This window comes from Myripristis murdjan, chromosome 14, assembly GCF_902150065.1.
Source record: "Myripristis murdjan chromosome 14, fMyrMur1.1, whole genome shotgun sequence".
NCBI classification, from domain to species: Eukaryota; Metazoa; Chordata; class Actinopteri; order Holocentriformes; family Holocentridae; genus Myripristis; species Myripristis murdjan.
In genome coordinates, this window is record NC_043993.1 from 35,944,131 (window position 1) to 35,967,418 (window position 23,288).

General features: G+C 41.3%; 1 protein-coding gene across 2 annotated transcripts in view; it reads left to right on the forward strand.

The window, feature by feature from the left end:
- Positions 1-23,288, forward strand: part of hlcs (holocarboxylase synthetase (biotin-(proprionyl-CoA-carboxylase (ATP-hydrolysing)) ligase)) — a 41,920-nt gene extending 18,632 nt beyond the window's left edge. For both annotated transcript variants that reach the window (XM_030069192.1, XM_030069193.1), the window contains 6 exons: positions 2,953-3,233; positions 19,533-19,600; positions 20,844-21,004; positions 21,142-21,256; positions 21,611-21,824; positions 22,131-23,288. In XM_030069192.1, coding sequence (XP_029925052.1) covers positions 2,953-3,233; positions 19,533-19,600; positions 20,844-21,004; positions 21,142-21,256; positions 21,611-21,824; positions 22,131-22,302 — 1,011 coding nt within the window. In that variant the 3' untranslated portion in view covers positions 22,303-23,288. The remainder of the gene's footprint in view (positions 1-2,952; positions 3,234-19,532; positions 19,601-20,843; positions 21,005-21,141; positions 21,257-21,610; positions 21,825-22,130) is intronic.

Sequence of the window (23,288 nt, forward strand, 5' to 3'; positions counted from 1 at the left end):
TACAAAGTGTTAATCACATGATTTAAATTGCAGATTGCAGTGAATAAGGGATTATTACTGCCATGTTCTGGAATACAATTAACATTTTTTTTGCTCCAATATATAATAGTCAACTATAAATGTTATGTAAAAAAAAAAAAAAATTAGCCAAAAAAGTCAAAAATTACAAGAAATAAAGTGGAGATAATTATCTCAGAACACCAAAGAAAATGATTTTTTTCACCCATGAATTTTTTTCCCAAATGAATGCATTTTGTTTCCATATATGTCAGACATATATCAGGTACAAAATAATAGTAGTCAGACCAAGTGAGGCAAACAAGAAATGAGTGCAAAATATTTATGAATAAATATATAGAAAATTACTAACATTAATATGCACAATATTGTCCATTATTATCATGTGTTTTGGAGATTTCAGTGATAAACTGATTTTTTTTTTTTCTCCAGTGGAGACATTGGCTCTGAGACCGTTGGGTTTGCGTGGCTGTGGCTTCATAAACTGCAACATGCACCTCATGTCACACTTCCAAAGACGTTTTACGCTGGGACCAGGGCAGAGATGCGTCACTCGCTCGGACGAACCTTGGACAGATTTTGATGACTGATCTAAACAGAGTTTAGGAGCCATCTGTGTCGTGTTTGGTGTGTGTTATATGTCTACATATCATATCCAGTTATGTGCGGTGTGAGGAAGGGCTGACTTAACCTAACATGTTTTGTGTCTGTTATAATCCAAAGACACAGCAGAGAAAACCTCTGGCTGTGTGACGGTTTCTGATTAATGAGAGATGACTGGAACAGAAGAGGCTGGGACCGGTGCCTAATTACATCATGTCATTGATTAGCCACAGACACTGATTAACTCATCCAGGTCAGCTCTTTAAAAGAGGAAATCCACCCTAAAACAGAATTCACATACATTCTCCCTGTCATCTTGACCAGTGAAGGTTTGAGCTGTGAATGTGTCAAAACACTCCACACAGTCAGACTTGGCCAGGATAAAAACACAGGCAAACACATAATTGTATGTATATATCTGCATATGCTTGATGTGACTTCATATCAATGATTTATTTACACTACCGTCATGTGGAAGCATGAAGCTGAAAGTGATAGTTTGGATTCTCGCCCGGTGAGTTGTGTTTGCTCTTGAAAGTTTGGCCGTCAGCTCCTCCGCTGACAGACGAGGAGAGCTGCTCTTCTCCCACATGAACAGAGTGGATACAGACCAGCAAACAGGATGCTTTATGGAAGGCATGTAAATCACAAGCTTCACCATGATATGATATTATAGCGATTCGTCGTTAAACAATACAAAATTTGTTGATGCTATAAAGTCTGCCACGATACAACTTCGATTCAGTTCAGGGGCCTGCTGTCGAGATCAGATGATACCACATTCTCATTAACGCATCTGGTTACTGTTCGTCATATATCAACTCAAAACTTAACTAAAACTAAAACAACTGAAATATGATTTGACAAGTTTATTGTAAGGTCTCATGTCTTGGTGAATAAAGTATGAACAGGCAGCTGTGACTCACACTGCTCCTTTAGAGTTGTGATTCAGTTTTTGTGGGGAAAAAGCTGGTTGAAGCCGTGAGGACAAGGCAGCAGCTGACACACTAACTGTCTCTCTGCAGGCTTCATTCACAAAATGTGAACAGTGATATGTGATACTTCTATCTTCCTTTTCGGTTTGGAATTGGCGGGAAGTGGTGTGTCGTGCCTACCGACACACCGCCTTCCGACACACCACGGACAATCATAAAGTCAATACAGTGGTCCCTCGTTTATCGCAGGAGTTACGTTCTAAAAATAACCCGCAATAGGTGAAATCCGCGAAGTAGTCAGCTTTATTTTTTTACAATTATTCTAGATGTTTTAAGGCTGTAAAACCCCTCACTACACACTTTATACACTGTTCTCAGACAGGCATTAACATTTTCTCACTTTTCTCTCTTGTTTAAACTCTCAAAGTTCAAACCTTCATAGAAAAATAAGTCCAGTATTATAGAGTGAACGCATTCTGTACTGTACAGGAGACACGGCACGCAGGAGATTGATTGACAATGGTCTACAGTCCCTTAGCCAATCAGGACGCAGAACACAATGTGCGGGCTCTCCCTTAGCCAATCAGGACGCAGAACACAATGTGCTGTAAAGAAAAAAAAAAAAAAAAGCATGCAAAATTGCACTAAAAAAATCCGCGAAACTGCGAGGCCGCGAAAGGTGAACCGCGTTATAGCGAGGGACAACTGTAATTAGATAGAATAATAATATTTTATTATATGACAGTGGCGGGCCACATAAAAATGACGGTGGGCTGCGGGTTGAGTAGCCCTGCCTTAGTTTTTAGTGGCAACCCATCTCTAAAAAAAAGAAGTTTACAAAATTGCACACATTTGTCTTTGAATGATTATCGAAGCTCTTTCCAGCACTCTTTGTGCTAAAATGTTGGAACTACTGTCTTTTCTAGAACTTCCTTTCTTAAATTTGTTATTTAAAAAAGGATCAAAAAACATTCCAAATATTCCTAATAGAATGCACAAAACATCAGTAAAACATTATTGGAAAAGAAGTTGGAAAGCATTCGGATGCCTTTCATTTAACTGAAGGTTTAAACCACTGAAGTTGGATTTGCTGAGCCAGGATTGTACAACAGAGCTCTGCTTCACTGGAAATGTGGATTTACTTATTTTAAGCCTAGTTTTGCCAAACTCTCAGTAAAACTGAACATGGATCAGATGAAGCGAGCCCATGTGACTGACACCATGCAGCGTTAGTGAGAGCCTGAGCTGAGGGTTTGTTCAACATGATGAGCTTTGGGTTTTTTAAGGCTGAATATTTGTACTTGATTTTCTTTAGCTGGACAATCTGACGAGCATTTCTGTCAACCCCTGGCCTTCTAATTCACCAGTTTCACCTTGGATGTCTGTATCTCCACAGGAGAGGAAGGCCTCCTTCCTGAAGTGGCTTCACACCCGTGCAGACAAAGAGGGCGTCATCCGGTTGTCCAAGGCCTCCCTGCGGATGGCGTCCGGCGCTGAGGTGCAGGATGGGCCTCTGCTGCCCAGCGGCTGCTTCGCCCTGGTCTCCGACGCCCCGGAGACCCAGAGCTGGGACCAGTTCAGCATGGACACCTACAGCAAGAACCTGAAGACCAGCTCACTGGGACACACCCTGCTCTACGCCGAGGTCACCACCACCACCATGGACCTGCTGGAAGGGTAAGGGTCTTTACCACATCTCCTCTGCCTCATGCCCAAACAGACTTGTCTCGTTCAGGAGGCCGTAGATCAGACAACAGATCTGATCACCTATTCGCACGTTGGCATTCCACCACCTCCTAGCTCTGGAATTTCACTGTTGTCTCCGAGTCTCAATCGTCGCCTCAGCAGTTCAGCAGCTAAATTATGATAAATGATTAACAAATTAATTCAGGCCCTATTTTTTATTCTAAATTATGAACAATTAAGACCCTACTGTGAGAAGTTTTTAAATTGGAAATTTGTAAGAAATGAGCTTGTTACTATGACAATATTGAGGAATTGATCAACCTCTCAACTTCCTAAAATTTCCTCCTTTGTCACATCTGAATTAATATCTCTCTAAGAGCACGTTGGCAAATACGGACCTGGTTGTCAGTTTTCCGACTTTTCAGTCTGCTGTTTTTCCTTCGCTTCCTGTTTTCCCGCAACCCATTCCCTGACTCAGCTGTGAGAAATTTAACGCGGTTTTGACCAGTATTGCCCTTGTATTTCAGTAAGACCGCGTCAACACGTGGACGTATAAATGAATTGTAGAGGTTATTTCTGACAGATGATGAGGCGGGCGCTGATCATGAGGCGGTGAAGCTCCGCGGTGGAGGAAAACGAAGCTGACACCTTCTTGGTGAAGGTGCAACGAAAGGAGATGAAAAGGAAGCAATAGAGCAAAAAAAAATCAGCGTTGAATTAAGCATTTGAGTGTGTGTTTGTGTGTGTGTGTGTGGGTTGAGGGTAGCTGGGCTGGAACTAATTTAATGGCTGAGTGACCTCACTGCAGCGAAGGCATGTTGCACCTAATAGACGTCTTTGTGTGCGTCCACACATGTGAGTGGAAGTGGCCGCTGAGCCGGCAGATCCAGCAGATCCAGCAGCAGGTGGGAGCGATTAAAACTGTCATAAAGTTTGAAAAATGGATTGTGGAGCAGCGCTGAGCTGATTGGAACAGACAGTGTTGTCATTAAGGTTGTATAGGAACCAAAGCAGGGTGAGTGACTGGGCCATACCAAGGAAAATATGTTTCTCCAGTTCCAATTCACCACTAATACTTGAATTTCCAGATGTTCCTCTGTAAGAGGCCTAATTAAATTATATTATTAAGGAAAGCCCCTTCTTTGTTTTAGTTCCTAAATACTGATGTTTGTTGTAATATGTTGTCGGAAAAGAGTTTTTTGGGGGACAGTAGATCATATTTTGAAGTTTCCAAACAAGCCAAGGTTGAACTAAATAAAAGTAACTGAATTTAACTGAGACTTTGACGGCCTAGATCAGCGGTTCCCAAACTTTTTCATGCGAGGAACCACATGTGGATTTGCCCTGAGACTCTTTTGTGAAGTGAAAAAAGTTAAAAGATTTAGTGAAGCTTTCGGTGCACTTACATCCGAGTGAATCCTACAGCCTTAAATATTTGACAGCTTCATTTGTAAAACCATCTCTCCACATGCATTCTTTTCTCTTCTATAATATGATAGATAGATAGATAGATATACTTTATTGATCCCAACCAGGGAAATTCTGGAAATATCAATATAATATCAATCCAAAACTGGCTCAAGCTGGTTCATGCACAGGCAATATTTACTGCTTTCGCAATAAAAGTTTGGATTATGGGGTAGTTCTTTCCCGGGATTGATATTTATCTGTTTTTGCAGATAAATATCAAATAATAGCAAATTAACAAAATTTGTTATTATTATTTTTCGGACGTTACATGTCATTTAAATTTGTTCAATGAGAAAGCATCATCATCAAAATTTTAAGCTTTAAATTTAAAAAAAAAAGAAAGAAAGAAAGAAAACGAGGTGTTTCAGGCTACAAAACTAATAAACAATTTGCATAACTCTCTGTGGTGCCTTCACTGCTCTCCGGTCGTTGTCACGTCGCAGGGCGTCATGGTCAGTGGAGCGTCTGGGACCCACCAGAGGGTCACGACCCACAGTTTGAAAATCACTGCCCTCCATCACAGATTTTCAAAGTGGGGTCCAGGGACCCTCAGGGGTCCTTGACGGCTTCCAGGGGGTCCTTAGCAAAAGATTAACTCGTTTAGTTTAATGTTACTGTAATTTATTTTTATTTTGCAATTTTGTAATAACTGGCGTTTAAGTTGAATTTCTAAGATTCAGATTCAGCACCTCATTGTAAGATCAACTGAGTTGATTGGAATTTGTCTCAGTGAGCTCACTAACAAGACACAAAGTGCAAGACAATGATAAATTAAATAAAATCACTCAGAAGCACAGCATGCATTAGTCAACCCATTCCAACACAAATTAATTGAATTAATTTGACTGAATTAAAAACAATTAATTAATTAAACATAATGCACATATGCACATACTTTTGATACAACTTATACATAATGCACATACTTTTTACAACTTTACAAGGCACATATTTCTGTATTTTTTATGTCTTTCTTTTATAATTTTATTCTTCTCTTGAGAGTGTGAGCAGCTGCAACTGACCTGATTTCCCCTCGGGGATCAGGAAAGTATTTCTGATTCTGATTCTGATTAAAAACCAGCCATAAATCAGCATGCGGGCATAAAACAGAAATAGAATTCAAACTTCAAATGCGATGGAATACCAGTACCCTCTGGGAGTTTGGTGCCTCAGCGTTAACATGCATTGAAAACGCAGCAAAAGTAGGTCAAGTTTCTCAGGTGAAAGCGAGACCTCGGCGCTCCTCGGCAGCTCGTCGGACGGAAAGCCGGCTGATGTTTTGGACGGCATGTTCCCCATCACAGTGAAGGCAGCAGCTCTCATTTTTTATTGGAGAAGAATAATTAAAACCGAGTTAAATCTATGACTTCAAGGGTTTTAGTAAGTTACCTTTAGAGTCAAACCAGTGCGGCCGTATAATAAAGATTACATATTACACATTTATATTTAATATGTTCAGAAAAGGGCAGTTTCTTTATTTACCCGGAGCAATGTGGGCAGTAAAAATAGACTGAACAGTATAATAAACTGTAGAGACAGGGTTTTAACTGACTTAAACAGCAGCAAAAAAAATGAATATGTATTTGTAATGTATTTTTTATAAATTATTTATGTAATGCTTATTTGATAGGGACAGATGCACATACATTATTTTTATTTTTTTAATTAATTTGAGTTGTTTGGTAATAATACTTCACTTATATTACAGGGCATTTTATTTTTTCATCTCCATATATTTATTTTTGGCTGTCCTTTTCTTATTTAGTTGCCCCATTCAGAATACTAAAGATATTATTAAGACCATAGACAAAAAAACAGTAAAATTCTTAATAAAATCAGCATATCCGTCGAACACATCCTGAATTAGACATTAATCAGTTATTAGTGTCTTTTGAATGGACAAAGACCGGAGTTTTCTTATATTTTGAAGGTAAACAGCGTGGAGGGAGAGCTTAATAAACAGCCGGGGAATTGGTTTGCAGCCAAAGAGCCCGCAGGTCACAGCCTGGTGGGCCCGAGGAGCTGATGAAAACCCGGCTCGACCCGCTATTGAGCGCAGAGGCTTGAAGCCGAGGCTCAATGGCCCGCAGGTTGTGTGTTTGCCCAGGGTATTAACGCTTTGTTTGGGAAGGAGCAGCTAATAATAGCCGGTGGACAGACAGAGGATAGTGTTCTCACAAGGTCACGGCGAGCTCGAGCGTCAGAGCCCAAACCGAGCAAGTCCACTGCAGCTCCTCTGGAACACGGGACCGGCCGGTCAGCAAACACACACCCACAGGAACGTTCAAACACACACTCACAGGAACGTTCAGGGAAGAGAAAAAAAATCCCACAAAATGAGAAAAAAATTACCAGAAAATTACAGCAACAAGTAAAAATGAAAATCAGCATATATATGTGTATGTGTACGTGTGTGTGCGTGTGTGTTTGTCTATATATGTATGTATATTTCTATATATGTGTGTGTATATATATATGTTTATCTATGATAGATAGATAGAAAGACAGTCAGACAGATAGATAGATACTGTTTTACAACAATCGCAAAATACATATTTAGAATTATAGTAATATGCAATATATGTATGTATATGTAATATGTAATATTATATGTTTACATGTAAAATTAGTGACGCTGGAAATTTACTTGAGTTCTTTCAAAAACATACACACACACACATATATATATATATATATACATTTAAAAGTAAGCTAATCAGTGGAGTCACCTGTCCTGTGTGTGAAACGGGGCGATACACACATGTAACATCCTGAGAATGAAAGAAATGAGTGTGTGAGGAGTGTGTGTGTGTGGTGTGTGGAGCAGCAGACGCTGATCTGACCAGGCGTGCACAGCATCATGCACCTGAGCTGAAGCTGTGAATTTGAGCCTGATCAGCGGTGCAGTCTGTTCCTAAACGTGTTGGAGACGTGACATGATCTGATGATTCATAGCATTTAACGTTTTTGTGGTCATTTTTCAGTGATGGCAAAACATGATGAAATGAAATGGAAAAAAAGGTGCAACAATATGACATTTGATCTAGAACTGAAAGTATTAACACTCAAAATGTGCTGATACAGACAATGTAGGCACATAATGTAGGCCAAAATAACTAAAACCTCTTACAACATTACCGTTGATACACTGGGTGAAAGTCGGCTAGTTTGTATTTTCATTTGGGATTTTGAATGTTGAGCCCACTCGACACCACAGCAGCGTTTTACATCACAACAAACCATTTAGCAAACCACGTGAAGGAACTAAAGATATCGCAGCATATAATCAAAATTCCTCGGTTTTCACATGAATTTGTGGTCGAAACAGCCGCCTTACAGTGTTCGGCCTCTGCAGCGAACAAAGTCGTCACCATTCAGAAACAACATGGCTGATAAGTCATGAAAACACAACAGTGCTGCTGCTTTTAGGAAAACTCATGTGGAGGACTTTATTCTGCTGATGGAAAACTGGAGTGAAGAAAGTCTGAACGCTCTGAAAGTTCATTTTCATATCGAAGTGGAATGTACGACGGCGTATCAGGGCCACTTTACTGAGAAAAAAATTATAGAGCCGGGGGAAGGGGGGTAATATTCTGAGAAAAAACCTCAAAATTTCCAAGATTAAAGTAGTAACAAAAACCTTGGAAAAATTGTTTTTCTTAAACTTCTCTCTCCACATGTGCTGCCCCCTGCTGGCCGTGTCTCAGGCCTGCAGTTGATCCTCTCAGCAGATTCGACTCTGACATGGGATTCAGGAACAAGGAGATCCTGCTGATCTGAGCCCAGAATCAGCAGATTGTTTTCTCCTGAATCTGCCCAAGTCACAGTAACGTCTCTTCAGAGTCCAGATGCTGAGGAGGAGATTGGGGTTCTGGACTCAAACCAGCAGGATTTCCTTCAGACTGGATCCCACAGGAGGAGGACAAACTAGTTTCCACAGCTTTTTTTTTGTAAATTTGCAGAATTTACAGAATTTCAAGTTTTGTTCTCATAAATTTGAAACTTTAATCTCAGAATTTCTGAGATTTTTCTCGCAAATTTGTGACTTTATAAACTCGGAGAATATCCAAGTTTTTCTCATAAATATCTGACTTTAATCTCTGAATCCGGATGCTGATCATAATATTGTGATTTGAGGCTAAAATAACCGGCATTTCCTTCTTACCAAATCCCAGAGTTGAAGAAAAACAAATTTTTTCTCGTAAATTTGTGACTTTATTTATAATCAGAGTTTTTTCATAGAAGTTTTTTTCTTGTAAATTTACCACTTTAATCTTGAAAATTCTGAGTTTGTCTTTTCGAAATACCCCCCACTCGACCCTCAGTTATTTTTTTTCTCTCCCTGCAGAAGCCCAAGTACGCTGTCACAGGAATGAATGGAAGTCAATGTGACTGCGGGCTATGGGAAAAGACAGACAGAATAGCACCTCTATACATTTTATAGAAGTTGCAGTAAACATGTAAAATGACAGGTACGTTCCTTTAAAGTGCGGCGTGGTGATGTGATGTGCTGCAGTCTGGACGGTGGTAGTGCACTCAGTGGTAGGTGCAGTGCATCCTGGTGAGTGTGCAGCAGGTAGTGTGCTGGTGTCTGGTCTGAGCGGCGGGCCGGTGCAGCCTGTGGTTGGAATGAAAATCCTGGGTGATTTCCCTCCCCGTGCTGGAGCGGCTCAGAGCTGCGGCATACCTTCCACTGGACAGAAAAACTTCAACACTGCGCCATATGTTCCCCAGAATAAGAAATGAGGACTTTTAGGCATCTGCTTACAATCTTATATAATTGCAGGTAGAGCATGAAAGGTCAATTGGACCAATTTGATTTTTATGCACAAACCTGTTGCAGCAGTTATGAGGCGTCCATTTTCTCTCTACCAGATCCCTTATGTTTTTTTTTTTTTCTTCAGTGGTTTGTATTTTTCACAGGAAACAGGACCCTAATTCCATACAGTGTCAGTTTGGATATTGGAATCCCTGTCAAAACAAACACTGATTGCCAAGGCTTTGGCCCAACAACTGGAACAGCTTTAACTAGAAGAGTGCCTTGTTCGACTTGTTTGTCCTGTTCATACTTTGAGAGTAAGACGGTGTTAGGGTGCTATTAGCTGAACAGTGTTCTGCTTATGTGCAATGCTTAGAAAAATCCATTTTCCGGGGAAAATCAAAACTAGGACACTCCTAATCTTACAAGATGCGATTTCATGATTATAAAAGTCAGGGATAGCTTACAAGAATAAATACGGTAACTAACCAGCTAAATAAATATGCATCCAGGAGCCATAAAACTGCAGACCAATGAACCAAATCTGTAGGAACATGTAGGTGCACCGCTTTGGACATTTTCAGAATTAAGACTCACATCCATCGCCGTTTCTGTTCCTGTGTGCAATTTGTTCTTTCAGGGGGAAACAAGGGCAGAAAAAGGTAAAAGTGGGCCCTTGGGTTTTTCTGTCTGAGCCTGAAGCTTTTCGGAGAGAAAGCCGACAAATGGGAAGTCGGTCGCTCCGGGCGCCTGGATCAGGTTCAGCAGAGCAGGAAAAGAGTCATTATGCTCTCTGCACCGGCCAAGTGGCATTAAAGAAAACTATAGTCTCTTATCCCACCTTGTTCACAAATAAACACTTCCACACTGTTAACAAGCAGCCTGCAAGCCCGTTGTCCTTAACACAGCAGGCTGCTCAGCTGTCTGCTGCACACACACACACACACACACACACACACACACACACACACACACTGCTCGAAAAGCCAAAAGCCCTCAACTCTCCATGAAATCACGTCATTGTGCAACATTAGCCTGTTATCAATACGTTTACTCATTTGAACAAAGTGGGAATACAGATTTAATTTTATAAAGTGAACCGATGCAAATTTAAAAAAAAAAAAAAAAAAAATGTCAGGCATATTTGATGAAATGTGGAAATCCATTTGAACATCTGTTTAAAATGCTGCTGCTCAATTCTACCACAAATGGACATCAAAAATTTTATTTTATTTTTCACCTCTTAATTTGTATTATGGACTGTCATTGTCGAGGACCTAAGTGTAATAACACAATTTAGAAATGTAAAATAATAATAATAATAATGATAATAATATTTTTTGTTGGAAAACCAGATTTCTCAGATGTGTGTGATGATGTCCAGCTGCTGTTTAGTGCTGTGATACGTTGTTCATTATGCCGCTTCGCAAACTGCGCCCTTTTTTCTCGGCAAAGGGAAAAAATGCAACCTCTTGTGATTTTAAAAGAGTCAAAATTGTGTTTTTAGCTTATCCCAGTTTTACAGAAAGCTGACATGCTGGGTTTAGGAGTAAAAGTCGACATAACAAACTAAACTCAGCTTGATTAGGTGTCAGAATAACAACATGTACACCTGGTGTGGAGTTTGGAGTTATTATATATTATTATTATAGACATTATTTGAAACCAGCATAGAGGTTTTCTCTAACAAACACATCATTACTGTTATCTGTGTTGGCTCTAGTCAAATATAAGAAGGCTGCACACTTCTCTTCATGTACAGTGTGTTGTTTATTTCCACCGACACGACAAGAAAATTCATCTAAAAGTCAGACAGACGCAGGCGTCCACAGGTGGTGACGTCACACGTTCAGCTCCCATCGTTCAGGCTTTCTTCATCTGGCATCTCTAATTTTCAGATATATTTAACAAAGATAAACAAAATACAAAACTTTAAAAACCTCAAAGTAGAAATACATGAAGATTACTTATTTTAGCTCATTTTGATCCATGAGATACATCACATCACATCTTATATGTGATGCTATAACAAGCGGATCTTCCCGATAATTCAATTTATACAACAGAGAAGAAATCAAGAAATCGTTATCGGCTGTGAAATGCCACGCTGGTGCACCTCCAAGAGTGACGATAGATGTTTAATTTTTGGAAAGTAAAAGAACACAAGCTGAGGACCGAGAACAGCATGAGATGAATGTCGACCCCCTTCAGAATATAGCATGTTTAGTTATTTTCTCATGGAGAATATGGTTTGAAAGACGCAGCTTTTCCCCAAAACTGTTTTACTTTAAAGTCTAAAGCAGCCGACTGAGGAGGTCCCAGTCTGTGTTTCGCTGTCCAGAACCTGATTGGACCCGGCCGGCCGCGCTGGCCTTGTTTTCCAGACAAGGTCATCCTCACCTTGTGCCTCAGCTGCCCCTCTGTAATGGACCAACCCTTTCTCATTGATCACATCCAATAGTGTTATTTGGAAATGATAATTTCTGCGGTTCTCAAGTAAATAGGATTAGCTCAATTAATCACATTTACAGATTAGTTTGTCTTCTCCTATTGATCATGTCTTTGATGCTGGAGAGTGATCAATGCAAACACGCTTATGGACGGCAAATCCTGTTTTAAAAATGAGCATCAATGGCAGAAATAATCTTTTAATTTGAGATATTTTGATCCTGTTGATTCAATAGGGATTGAAAGTGGAGGATTTTAGGTGAAATGGCTTTTTGGATAAAATGATGCCTTAACTCTCCATTGGAAATACCCTGTGTGTTAAATGAGTTTTTATTTGAAGATTTTGGATGTTTACAATAGCTGCAGATCTGACTGTAAATTTGAGTTGCATTTATTTGCCGTCACCACCGATCGCATGTGACAGGGTTGCGTGTTTTCCAGCTGTGCTGTTTGGAAAGCTCTTTATGCGGTCTGTTTGAAACAAACTAATAGATTAAAGCTTCATTTTCATGGGTGGCCAGCGGGTTGCTTTAAGCAGGAAAATCCCCCCTTTTGCCGTGTTCGGTGTGATTTGCTCGCCTTACCCCCCAAACAAGGTGAGCGTCTGTCTTTGCCTTTAACCCAAGTGTGGGAGAAAAGCAGCGACAGAGTTTCTCCTCCGCTCCTCGTCTCCCACAGATGACTTGGCTGGTGGGCATTTATCCTCCTGACCCGTTGGATCTGGCAGGGTGACCCCTTAGCTTAGCTGCCCCCCAAAACAAAGAGCCATGAGCAGGGGTTTGGGAGGGGCTCCCCACCCTACCAGGCACAAAGGCCGGGCTTAAAAAGGTCCTTGCTCTTCCTCGTGGAGCAACACCTCTTCTCTTTCATGCCCCAGTCATGCTACTTTGTATGTCTTTGTTCTGCCCTTGTTGTGATGAGTGAATTGACAATGGGTTTGTGGTGATTAGTGGAGATGAAATGGATCTCAGCGGTGGGGGTAAAAGCAGAGAACGTTCTCGATCGCCATGTCTTTCCTGCCTCTTATTTTATAGCGCTGTCCGCCGGTACTATTGTCTTCTTCTACTACGCTCCTCTAATCGCAGATTTTCCACAAAGGTGACCTTTCACAGCCGCTCTCTGTTGCCTGAAAGCCCTCAGATCCTGCCAAGTAGCCAAAGAGTGCAGCCACATTTTGTATCTGTTTTGAAATTCCTGTGGAAAGTCTCTGGAGAGAGTCTGGTGTTCTCCTCCCACCTGTGAGCTGGATGTTTAAGGAGTCCCAGCACATGTGGCTGCTTTTTCCAATCAAACTGAGGAAACCAACCTTGGGGGCTGAGGTGGAGGGTAATGGTGGGGGGTCTGACCCATGCCTCAGTTACATGATAGATTATAGGAAAGTGTGCGCTCTCAGTTGAGACTATGCATATGCTTTTTGGAGCTTATTGTGTGGAATTTTCGCTCGCACCATAAAGAATCTCTCATGCAGATTTCTGATAGGCATCTGGGCGTGAGATGGACAAAGGAAATAAAACAGGGACTCAGGAATTACAACTTCCTTACTTACTTGTTCAGCGAGGAATTTGACTCGTATTGGTCCATAAGGTGCAGCGTGAAATATCTGGATCACTGGAAAGGAATCGCAACAACACCGTTTACTGAGTGCTGCATTTTTAATTCACTCAGATGGTCGAATAAACAAAGTTTGATTTTGATGATGTGTAGCTGAATTTTTGCTGCCCAAAACGGCGTACAAACAAGTTGAACTTTTTTTGTGTGGTAGGACTATGTTCTTGTGTTTTCTCAGCTCTCTGTGCCGGCCCTCAGTTCCTACGGTGGCTGGCAGGGGCCTGAAAGGTACATGAAAACGCATGATAGATGGCAGCAGAGGAAAAGCAAGCGACAGCATAGCTCTTTCAATGAAGAGAACAACAGCAAACTGAAGCAATCTGTTTCTGTGGTGGCTAAGCTCCTCTGAAAGTGATGCTGAAAGTGCAGAAGTTACCGGATCTTTCTGGATGTTGATGTTGTGCATTTTAGTTTCAGAAAGTGACACTACTAAAGTGAGGTTACACCTTCTTTGAGTGGATTAAAGTGGTTATTTTTAAGAGCATTAGCCGGGGGGAAGTCCATTTCAGTGGCAGGAGGCTAACAGTTAGCATTTGGAGCATCCAGCCAGTATCCAGCACTCAGTAACAATGAGAGGAAGATAGCACCACTACTGGACTAAACATAACAGCGAGGGATGAAGTGTAAAAATATCAAGTTTTTAAAAGTGGGTGAGCTATCCCTTTAATTTTGCCTCATCAGTCCAGCTGTAAGAACTAGAAATGTTGATCTTTTTGTTTCACTTGTGTTCTTTGTGTGGGTTTAATTGCTGATTGTGGCCCCCTTTGCATCCCTTTTTATGGACATTATTGAGAATTTTTGTAATACATTTAGGCTTTTCTCCGAGCCTGCGGTGACCTCTGCAGCACTCAGTGGATGTGCTTTCAAAATGAGATTAACTTTCTAGAGGAATGCATTCGCCCCCCCCAAGCTTTCCAGCCCTGAGCCGGCCTATATAGAGATCACTTGAGTACACATGCATGCATTAAGGCACACCACCACAGCACCCTGCCACCTCCTTTATTGACAGCCTCCCCATTGAGTGTCTAAGAGCATTAACGTATTTCGACCTGAGATGTGTGTGTGATCCGCGGCTCATCTTATATTTGAGTTCTAGAAATTAATTTGAGCTCCTTTGCATGTTGAGACGGGCAGGATGGGCAGGGATTTTAGTGTTTTCAATGAAGCCGCGTCCAACTTAGAGAGGATTAATTTTGGTTCCCAGAGCCGTCGCTGCATGGCAGTGTGTGACGAGGAGCTCAGCAGACGAGGAGTGGCACTCTCTGCCTCTCGTCCTCTCTTTCACAAAAATCCACAGAAATCCAGGGATGCCGCAGCGCCGGAGAAAATGACTGACTGACTGACTGTTTCAGGTCGGCGTCGGTGTTTAGCGGCCTGTCCGAAACACAGCAACCATCATTTAAAACATGCACAAATTTACTTGATTTCTTTCAAAAACATGGGAAAAAGACGATTAGCAAATTAGCAATAAATCACCAGAACATTAGTTTTTAAAAATAAAAAATGAAAATGAACCTATTGTATGTTAAAAATTATATGAAAATTTTATTTCTAATTATTAAAGTTATATATTTAAAAGTCAGATCAGTGATGCTGGATCAACGTCAGATTTCATTTAGCCCATTGAAACTAGAGCAAATTCACTTTGTCATTGAGAAATATGGGCAAAAGGCGTGGAGCAAATAAGCAAGAAATTCAAGTTACAAACAAAATGACCAGAAAATTACTATTTTTTTTATTGAATGCAAGAAAAGTACCACAAAAATCTGTTTTAAAAAAAAGTACAAGAAAATTACCCCAAAAAAAAGTCAAGTGAAGTGAGTGTCTAAACATATTTCTTTTACATTTGTTATATCGACATAAAGAAAGCAAACGGTATTTGTTCATTTTTACTTGTATATACATGCAGACTACAGTTTCTATACTTTACTTTATACTATTTTTTTTTGGCACTTCTGGTGTTTTTGCATTTTGATTTTCTTCATGACCTTTCCCTGTTGTATTGTAATGGAGCAGTCTCTATCATTTCTCCTCATTTATCATCACTACAGAGTGTGTATGCAATGCTTCATGCAATGTCTTAACTTCCCTGCATATTCTGCAGAGTACTTACAAATATTCAAAGATTACAAGCTCATTTTGAGCCTGTTGTCATGTCACTTCATCTGATTTCTTTGCAGTAATTAAAATAGAAATTGATATGTTCCCACATTTAAACACACACTCAGTGTCCAGTGTCTCAGTGTTTATCAGCTCCACCTGTATAATCTAATCCAGTCCAGCTGTTGTGCCATAAAGTTTCCTCTCCTGCTGCCTGTAATGCTCAGGTTTTCTTGCTGTCACAGTAATAGAGGTGTTCATTCTCTTCTATGTTTGGCATTGAGCTCATAGTTAGTGCTGCTGTTGGACTGGACTGCACTTTACTGACAGCTGTTTCCAATATTTTGTCCCCCTCATGTCTATTATATAGGGAGGACAAAAAATTAGAAACCCCTCTCAGTGTAATGTAGTCCAGTAGCAGACCTCTGCAAACTACAACCTCAGTAATAAACACAATTAAATTTACAACAAATCAAATTTTTCATGTCAACACAAACTGAACATTATGAACTTTGTTAAAAGGTAGAATTTATGGCATAGCTGCTGAGCTGAGCTGCATCAGATTGCGCAGGTGGAGCTGATAAAGTGGACACTGGTTGTGTGTACAAATTAAAGAGGGAACTCTCACATCTCCAAATGTGGCTCCAGCTTCATTGGGAGGTGGCGCTGCCCTGCCCGCCTGTTGGAGGAGGTCAGCGGTGGACTTACTTGTCTTGTTAGGCGCAGCTATTCTCATTTAAAGCTCATTTCTGAGGCTTGAGGACTCCAGAGAGCCAGCTGGGCCCCCGCTCCTCCTCTCCATGGAGATTGATTGTCGGCGGAGAGGCCTCGATCACGGAGCTGGCTGTTTCTCTGGTGGTCCTGCCAAACAGCGGCATCTCCCAATTACAGCCCCGGTGGGGAGCTGTGCGTCTGGCCAGCACCTAACTGGCACCAGCCTCAGCGAGGTCATGCTCCAGTTAATTTGGCTTACACTGAGCTTTCACACTCGCAGTGCTAGACCGACCGCCGTCCTCCACCTGTGTGTGTGTGTGTGTGTGTGTGTGTGTGTGTGTATCCACTGTATTCACTCGTGCTCATCTATTCAGTGTTCTTGTCAAATCAAATTGGAATATTTCAAGTTTATATTTTTACAGATTCCAGCATAATTGAATCACATAGAAGGCAAGGCAAAGTTTATTTATATCACACATTTCAAACACCATAGCCTTACAAAAATACATAGCATTTCATTACTTCTACTAAAAACATACTCTTAAATTATAAAGAAGACATAGAAGAAACACGCTCTCAAGTTGTTATGCACAAGTGACCGACCATTTTTAAGATGTCCTCCTTCCATATAGAACATAAGGAGGTTTTTTTTTTTTTTTTTTTTTCTTTTTTTCCGGGCGGTGTCCGTGGCTGCAGAGCTGCATGTCCATTGTAATTACCGCTGCTGAAGTGGTCAAATTCTTTTGGCCGTAAATCAGGTTCAGCTATTTTCGGACAGTTATTTCCCCCCGCATGGTTTTGACTGCTCTCACCTGGACGTGTCTGGCTCGGGCATTTGCTGAGATTAAGGGATTTGCAGGCAGTAATGTTATGAAGTAACTGCACTTCAATGCTAGCTCCAGTTATACACCTTCTCATTATCGGGATTATTTTTTTTTTAGTGTACGCAAACCATGATTTCTTTTGAACGTGCCTGGGCAAACACTTATTAACTGAAATGTTCACCAGGGGCTAGTCTGATAGATTAGTCCTTGGTGCTAAATTCAGCCGTGCCCATTAGCATTCCATGAGCGTCCCTCAGAGCCTAGATTGAGCTATCCAGCTATCCCTTTGATAAACAGTTCTTAAACAAGGCTCTTACAAAGCACTATTTGGCCAGTGTTGGGGCGGCTTAACACTGAGACTGAGCCCTAAGCTGATTTACCAGCGATGGTCTCTGCATCATAATAGTCTAAAGTCCCCTCCTCTCTTCCTTCGCCAGCTCCACAGTCTTTGTTCATGAGCCAATAGACGGCAGCTTTCTTGCCTTAAGTCACTGGATCACTTTAATTTCATTTGGAGATGACAGAATCTGCAAATATTTCGTCATTCTTCCTCCTTTCTTTAATCTGTTTGTGATGAGTACCTTGCATGACAATCAGCATTTTGAACCGCGGAGTGATCGCGGTCCTCCAGCCACTGAGTTTTTTAATAATGGGCTGTGCGTTTACAAACAATAAAATAATGCATGCCTCACTTAGCACTGACCTTTTCATTCTACCAAGCAGTCCTGACGGAAAGCAGGGATGTGATTCTTCCTGATTAATTTGCAATTTTTTCTTTTCTGACCTAAAAATGTGACCTGTGTGAATCATGCAAATCAGGTGTGTGTGTGTGTGTGTGTGTGTGTGTGTGTGTGTGTGTGTGTTAACTGAAGGTTGGATATCAACTCATCTCAACTTTATTGTCAGTCTCCCGTGGGTAGTGAGTGGTTTTTCTCACCAAGATGATTTGAGGACGTCTGAGTTTTCATCCAACCAAACTTGGCTTTGACAGGCTTGGTCCTGCTCAGCACACAGCAGCCACTTCCATTTAGTTTTATTTACTGGACTGCATTTGTATTCTAGTATTCATGCTGGTCATTCATTTTATAATAATGCAGCAGAATAATTAAAAGATAGATATTAATGTCATTGGTTGTTTTTTTTTTTTTTTTTTTTTTTTTAAACTGTATTCAAATGCAATAAAACATAAACTAAACCGCTAACTAAATTCCTAAAACTAAACTACTTCTAGTTTTTGTCTTTTGCCAGTGACATACCTTGAAAGAAATCCTGATTGATAATAGGACTGAACGACAGTAGATCTTAAACTTTAATCTCTATGTTCAGCTTGGATTGCGCTCCATCCTAGAAGCTTCAGTGCCGTCTGCTTGGATTGCAGACTGGCTAAATCTTTAGACCGTCCTCTGTGAAGTGGTTTTGTAGAACGGCATGGAAACGAAGAAGAGTGAGAGTCAAAGAAACGGGCGGCAGGGCGAGGAGGAAGGGCCCCTGGTGGCTCTGACTGACTGTGGCATCAGTCTTGGTCTTACCCTGAGAGAGGCTGGATGTGAGCCAATCTGCAGCGGCTTAAACAAAAAGAATAAGACCAAGGAAGTGTGACAGTTAGTTCAAAGCAATGTTGAATAATAAGTTTTAATTTGTGGTTTGAAATTTTTCACAGCGCTTGTTGCATCTCTTAAAACCTTCTGTTATTTCAGTGCATAATTAAAAAAGGCTTCGCTGACGATTCTCTTATTTATGTGACAGTTTGTATTTTATAAAACCAGCATCAGAAGATCCAAGAGGCCATGAAGGATTTTAAAACAATATAGAATTAGTGATGTAGGTCACTCCTAACCCACTGAAAGCCTGTAAACAAGAAGAAATTTAAAATCCTAAAAGACACAGGGAGCCGCTGAAGGTGAACTAAACCTGGGGTGATGTGCTTATAGCAGCCTGATATTCAGACAGAATGACCGTTCCACTTCCACTCCCATTATTCAGTCTGAACCCTAACCGTCAGCCCATGGGTTAGCTGATTGCTGCTGGCAGGTTTGAATCCCACTAACTTTGTGCTGTTTATGCTGAGTCGCATTGTTGGTGAAAGGGCTCATGACACATGCAAGAGCTCTATAGTGCCAAGCAGCCGACGAAAAACATTTAGACGAGCGATTTGGTGAAGCTGGGCTGATTCTAACTCCAGGGGGTTAGTCTCTGTCAGCACTGTTCCGCATCATTTTTACATTCATTTTTATTTCTATGAGCAGTCTGATACTTTGGTGACATATTTTGCAAAGACCATTTTGAGTTCATCAGATGTTTTGGTGTGTAGGTGTTGGTCCTTTCCTCGCCTTTAATCGTTCTCTTTCTGATTCCTCTTCTCCACAGGCTGACGATGCACTTTCCGAAGGATATGGGGTTAATAGCTGTAGCTTCTCGACAAAGCCAGGGCAGAGGTCAGTTTTCCAACACACACTCACACTCACACACAAACACACACACATACCATTTGAGAAGTTCAATGTCAGTTCATTTTTCAGAGTTGCAGTTAAATGTCAGGTAACGCTTTCTTCAGACAGCCCCCTATAGATAATCAACAGAATGGCAGGTGATACACGGTATATGTTAAATATCAAGAAGAGTTCATCAGAATATCAATAAGCTATAAATATCCTTATCGAGAAGGAGAATACATCTTTTAATTTTTATAGCTAAAGCCTTAATGTTCAAATTACCCCATTATATATGTAGCCTGTTATCCATCTGCCATCAAACATATAATACACGTTCTTCAAATAAGCTTCTTCTTCAAACTCCTTCTCCACGGACAGAATTGGGGAAATCTGCCTTCCATGCCTATGCACCACATGCATGGAATGAGCTGCAAAGCCTTCTTAACTTAGATTCCCTACCTACAATTCATATTTTTAAAAGTCTGTTAAATACAGTCCTTACAGAACAGTGTCACTGTCTGATATAGGCCACTTACAGCATGTTGTTGAGTTTTTATTTTATTTTTTTTTATTTTATTTTATTTTTTTTTTTTTTTCTCTCCTCTTTCTGCTTAGTGCTGGTGATCCTAGCCCTGGATTAGCCTGTATTGTCTTGTCAGCCTTTGTCTTTGTGAAATGGTACCCCTGTGTGTGTCTATGTGTAATTGGTGTCCTTCTGTGTTTGAAACTTTCTTTATGCTGCCATTTTGACCAGGACCCCCTGGAAGAAGAGACATTGTGTCTCAATGGGACCTTCCTGGTAAAATAAAGGATAAATAAATAAAATAAAAAAAATAAAATCGTATTATGGATCCCAGCAGAGTTCTGGGTAAGATACGCCTTCCAGCTCTGTGATTGGTCATAAAATTTGTTGGCTTGTTGCCCATTTCCAAAAACAGGTTTGACATAAGCCCTCCCCCAACCTTTAACCCTATCCTTAAGTAGGTGTATCTAAGAAAGCCCTCACCCAATAAGAAGCCTAACCTTAAGCCTGTGGGTGTATCTTGCACAGAACTCTCACTTAAATATCGTTTGACATTCTGGTGAACATCTGTAGGGGACCATCCAAAGAAAGCGTGACCAAAAGTTGTGACGGTGCTTCTCATTTCTCAGTTGTACCAGTATTTAAAATGGTTACACCTGGAAAAAGCCGGTCAGTTTTTCACAGATCCTTTCCCTCTTCTCTGTGTGCTTGCTGATGCTTCAGGTCGTGGAGGGAATGCATGGCTGAGTCCTCTAGGTAGCGCCATGTTTACTCTGAGTCTCCAGGTGGCGCTAAGCTCCAGGCTCGGCCAGAAGATTCCCTTCTTGCAGCACCTAGCCGCCCTAGCTGTCGTGGAGGCTGTGCGCACCCTGCCTGGATACCAGGTACGAACCTGCAGTGACACAGGCATTTCCAACACTGTGCTAACCAGATCTTGTGGCACAGGACGCATGCTCTGCAGTTTACATATTTACATGTGTTTTTGTAGACTTACAGATGAAGTGTTCCAATGTTGTTTTAGGACATTGACCTGAGGCTGAAGTGGCCCAATGACATCTACTACAGTGACCGAATAAAGCTCGGTGGGGTATTGGTGACTTCTACCGTCATGGGACAAACATTCCATCTGCTCATCGGTAAGGATTTTTAGTTTATCTCAGCAAATAGTTTAATGTGAATCCAGATGGATTCACATTAAACTGCAAGATTTTGTAGGGTTGAAATTGAACTGAATTTGCATGAAATTTTTTCTTCAACTACATTTAAGTTCCCTGTTACAGGCAAACCTGCAATTTTGCAGTTTATTCCTGCTAATTCCTATATATTCCCATTAATTCCCACAAGATTCCCACTTTGAAAGTTCCAGTAATTTTGCATCCCTAATAGCAACGACGACAATGACGGCATCATTTGAAGTACAAATGTCGTTGCTATCGACCATAAAAGGTGCTTGAGAGAGCGTTACTGAGGTGTGATGTTCGGCTCCGCAGGCTGCGGCTTCAACGTGAGCAACAGCAACCCCACCATCTGCATCAACGACCTGATCCTGCAGCACAACAGGCGGCACGGCTCCAGCCTGCAGCCGCTCAGCCCCGCCCAGCTCATCGCTCGGACCCTCACCTCCCTGGAGGGGCTCATCACTGCCTTCCAAAATGGCGGACCAGACGCTGTCCTGCCCAGCTATTACAAGAGATGGCTGCACAGGTACACACTGGAACCTCTGCTGCATGCCTTGATCTTTTTTTTCTTGAAATTTTGTTATGCTAATTTTTACTAATGCTGCAGTAGTTCCCCCACCCCCCGTTTTTTTTTTTTTTTAAAGAAATCAAGTGAATTTGCTCTCAGAGGGTTTGATGTCTTTGCTAAGACGGTGTTTGATTTGTAAATGGGCGGTTCTGCAAACTGAGCAGAACAGCAAAATGAGCCTCGAGCTGCAGAACTTAGCATAGCTCCATACGTACCTGTTGCTTTAACATGCAGAAACGTGACTCTGCTCTGCTTTGACCGCAGCGGGACTCGGGTTCGTCTCTGGAGCGAGGATGGACCAGAGGCTGAGGTGGTGGGTCTGGACCACAACGGCTTCCTGCAGGTCTACAGCAAGGAGCAGGGCGTTGTCTCAGTGGAGCCCGACGGAAACTCCTTCGACATGCTAAAGAACTTGGTGGTCACCAAGCAGCGCTAAGGACACTCCTCCGAGGGCCTCATTTGAGCCCACCTTGACTCAGAATCATCAGCACAGCTCACACTGACATTTGAGATGACAGTCTGACAACAAACCTTCTATAACTTCATTTAAATGAAGTTATAGAAGGTGCTAACTGATTCATATTTCAGTGATTATTCTTGCTCGTGAACACCCATTTTGACTAAATACAGTGGTTTAAAGTGGGACCTTTGGTGTCTGTCAGCTTTTGGAAATGTTTAACTCGCATAAGTAAATATTACTCAGTTTGAAGTTCTGGAGAACTTTCAAAACAGCTACATGAAATCTACATCACTTGCACATCATGGCCACAATCTCTTACAGGATGGTCATTTTCAACTTGGGTTTTATTTTTGTAGTTTCTGCTATCGTGACAATTTATTGCGCTAAAACTGTCATGTTAGTTCACTTTAGAACTTGGTGTACCTTCATTTAGCTGGGAGTGCAGCTCTACACGAGATTCCACAACGCGAAGGTTCACTTTGCATTTTGTCTGAACGTGCCGGAGGAGCGTCACAGAGGGCGGCATCATGGCAGTTCAGCTGGTAGAGCGTGACACTCACCAGAAAGCTCAGTCCTCGTCCCAGCGGCGCGGGTTCGATTCCAGCCCGGGCCCTTTGCTGCACATCATTTCCTCCCTGTCTGCCCTGTTTTTCCTGTCTGTCTCCACTGTGCCTATCTAATAAAGCAGAAATGCCCCCCAAAAACAGTCTTTAAAAAAATAAGAAAAAGAAATGTCACAGACTGAACATCTTTTTGTGGGACTCTTCCAGCAATAAGTTTAGTAAGATGGCGCCGGTCAGCTGGGTCTTTGAAAAATGAAGAAGGTATTTGACCCTTCAGTGTCACTGCCATGTCAGAGATTATCTTGTATGTTCACCAGGTAAAACCCATTTGAAATTTTCATAAATCCTTGATATCTCAATTCAACAGGATTCAATAAAATGCAGTGAATTTCCATCTTA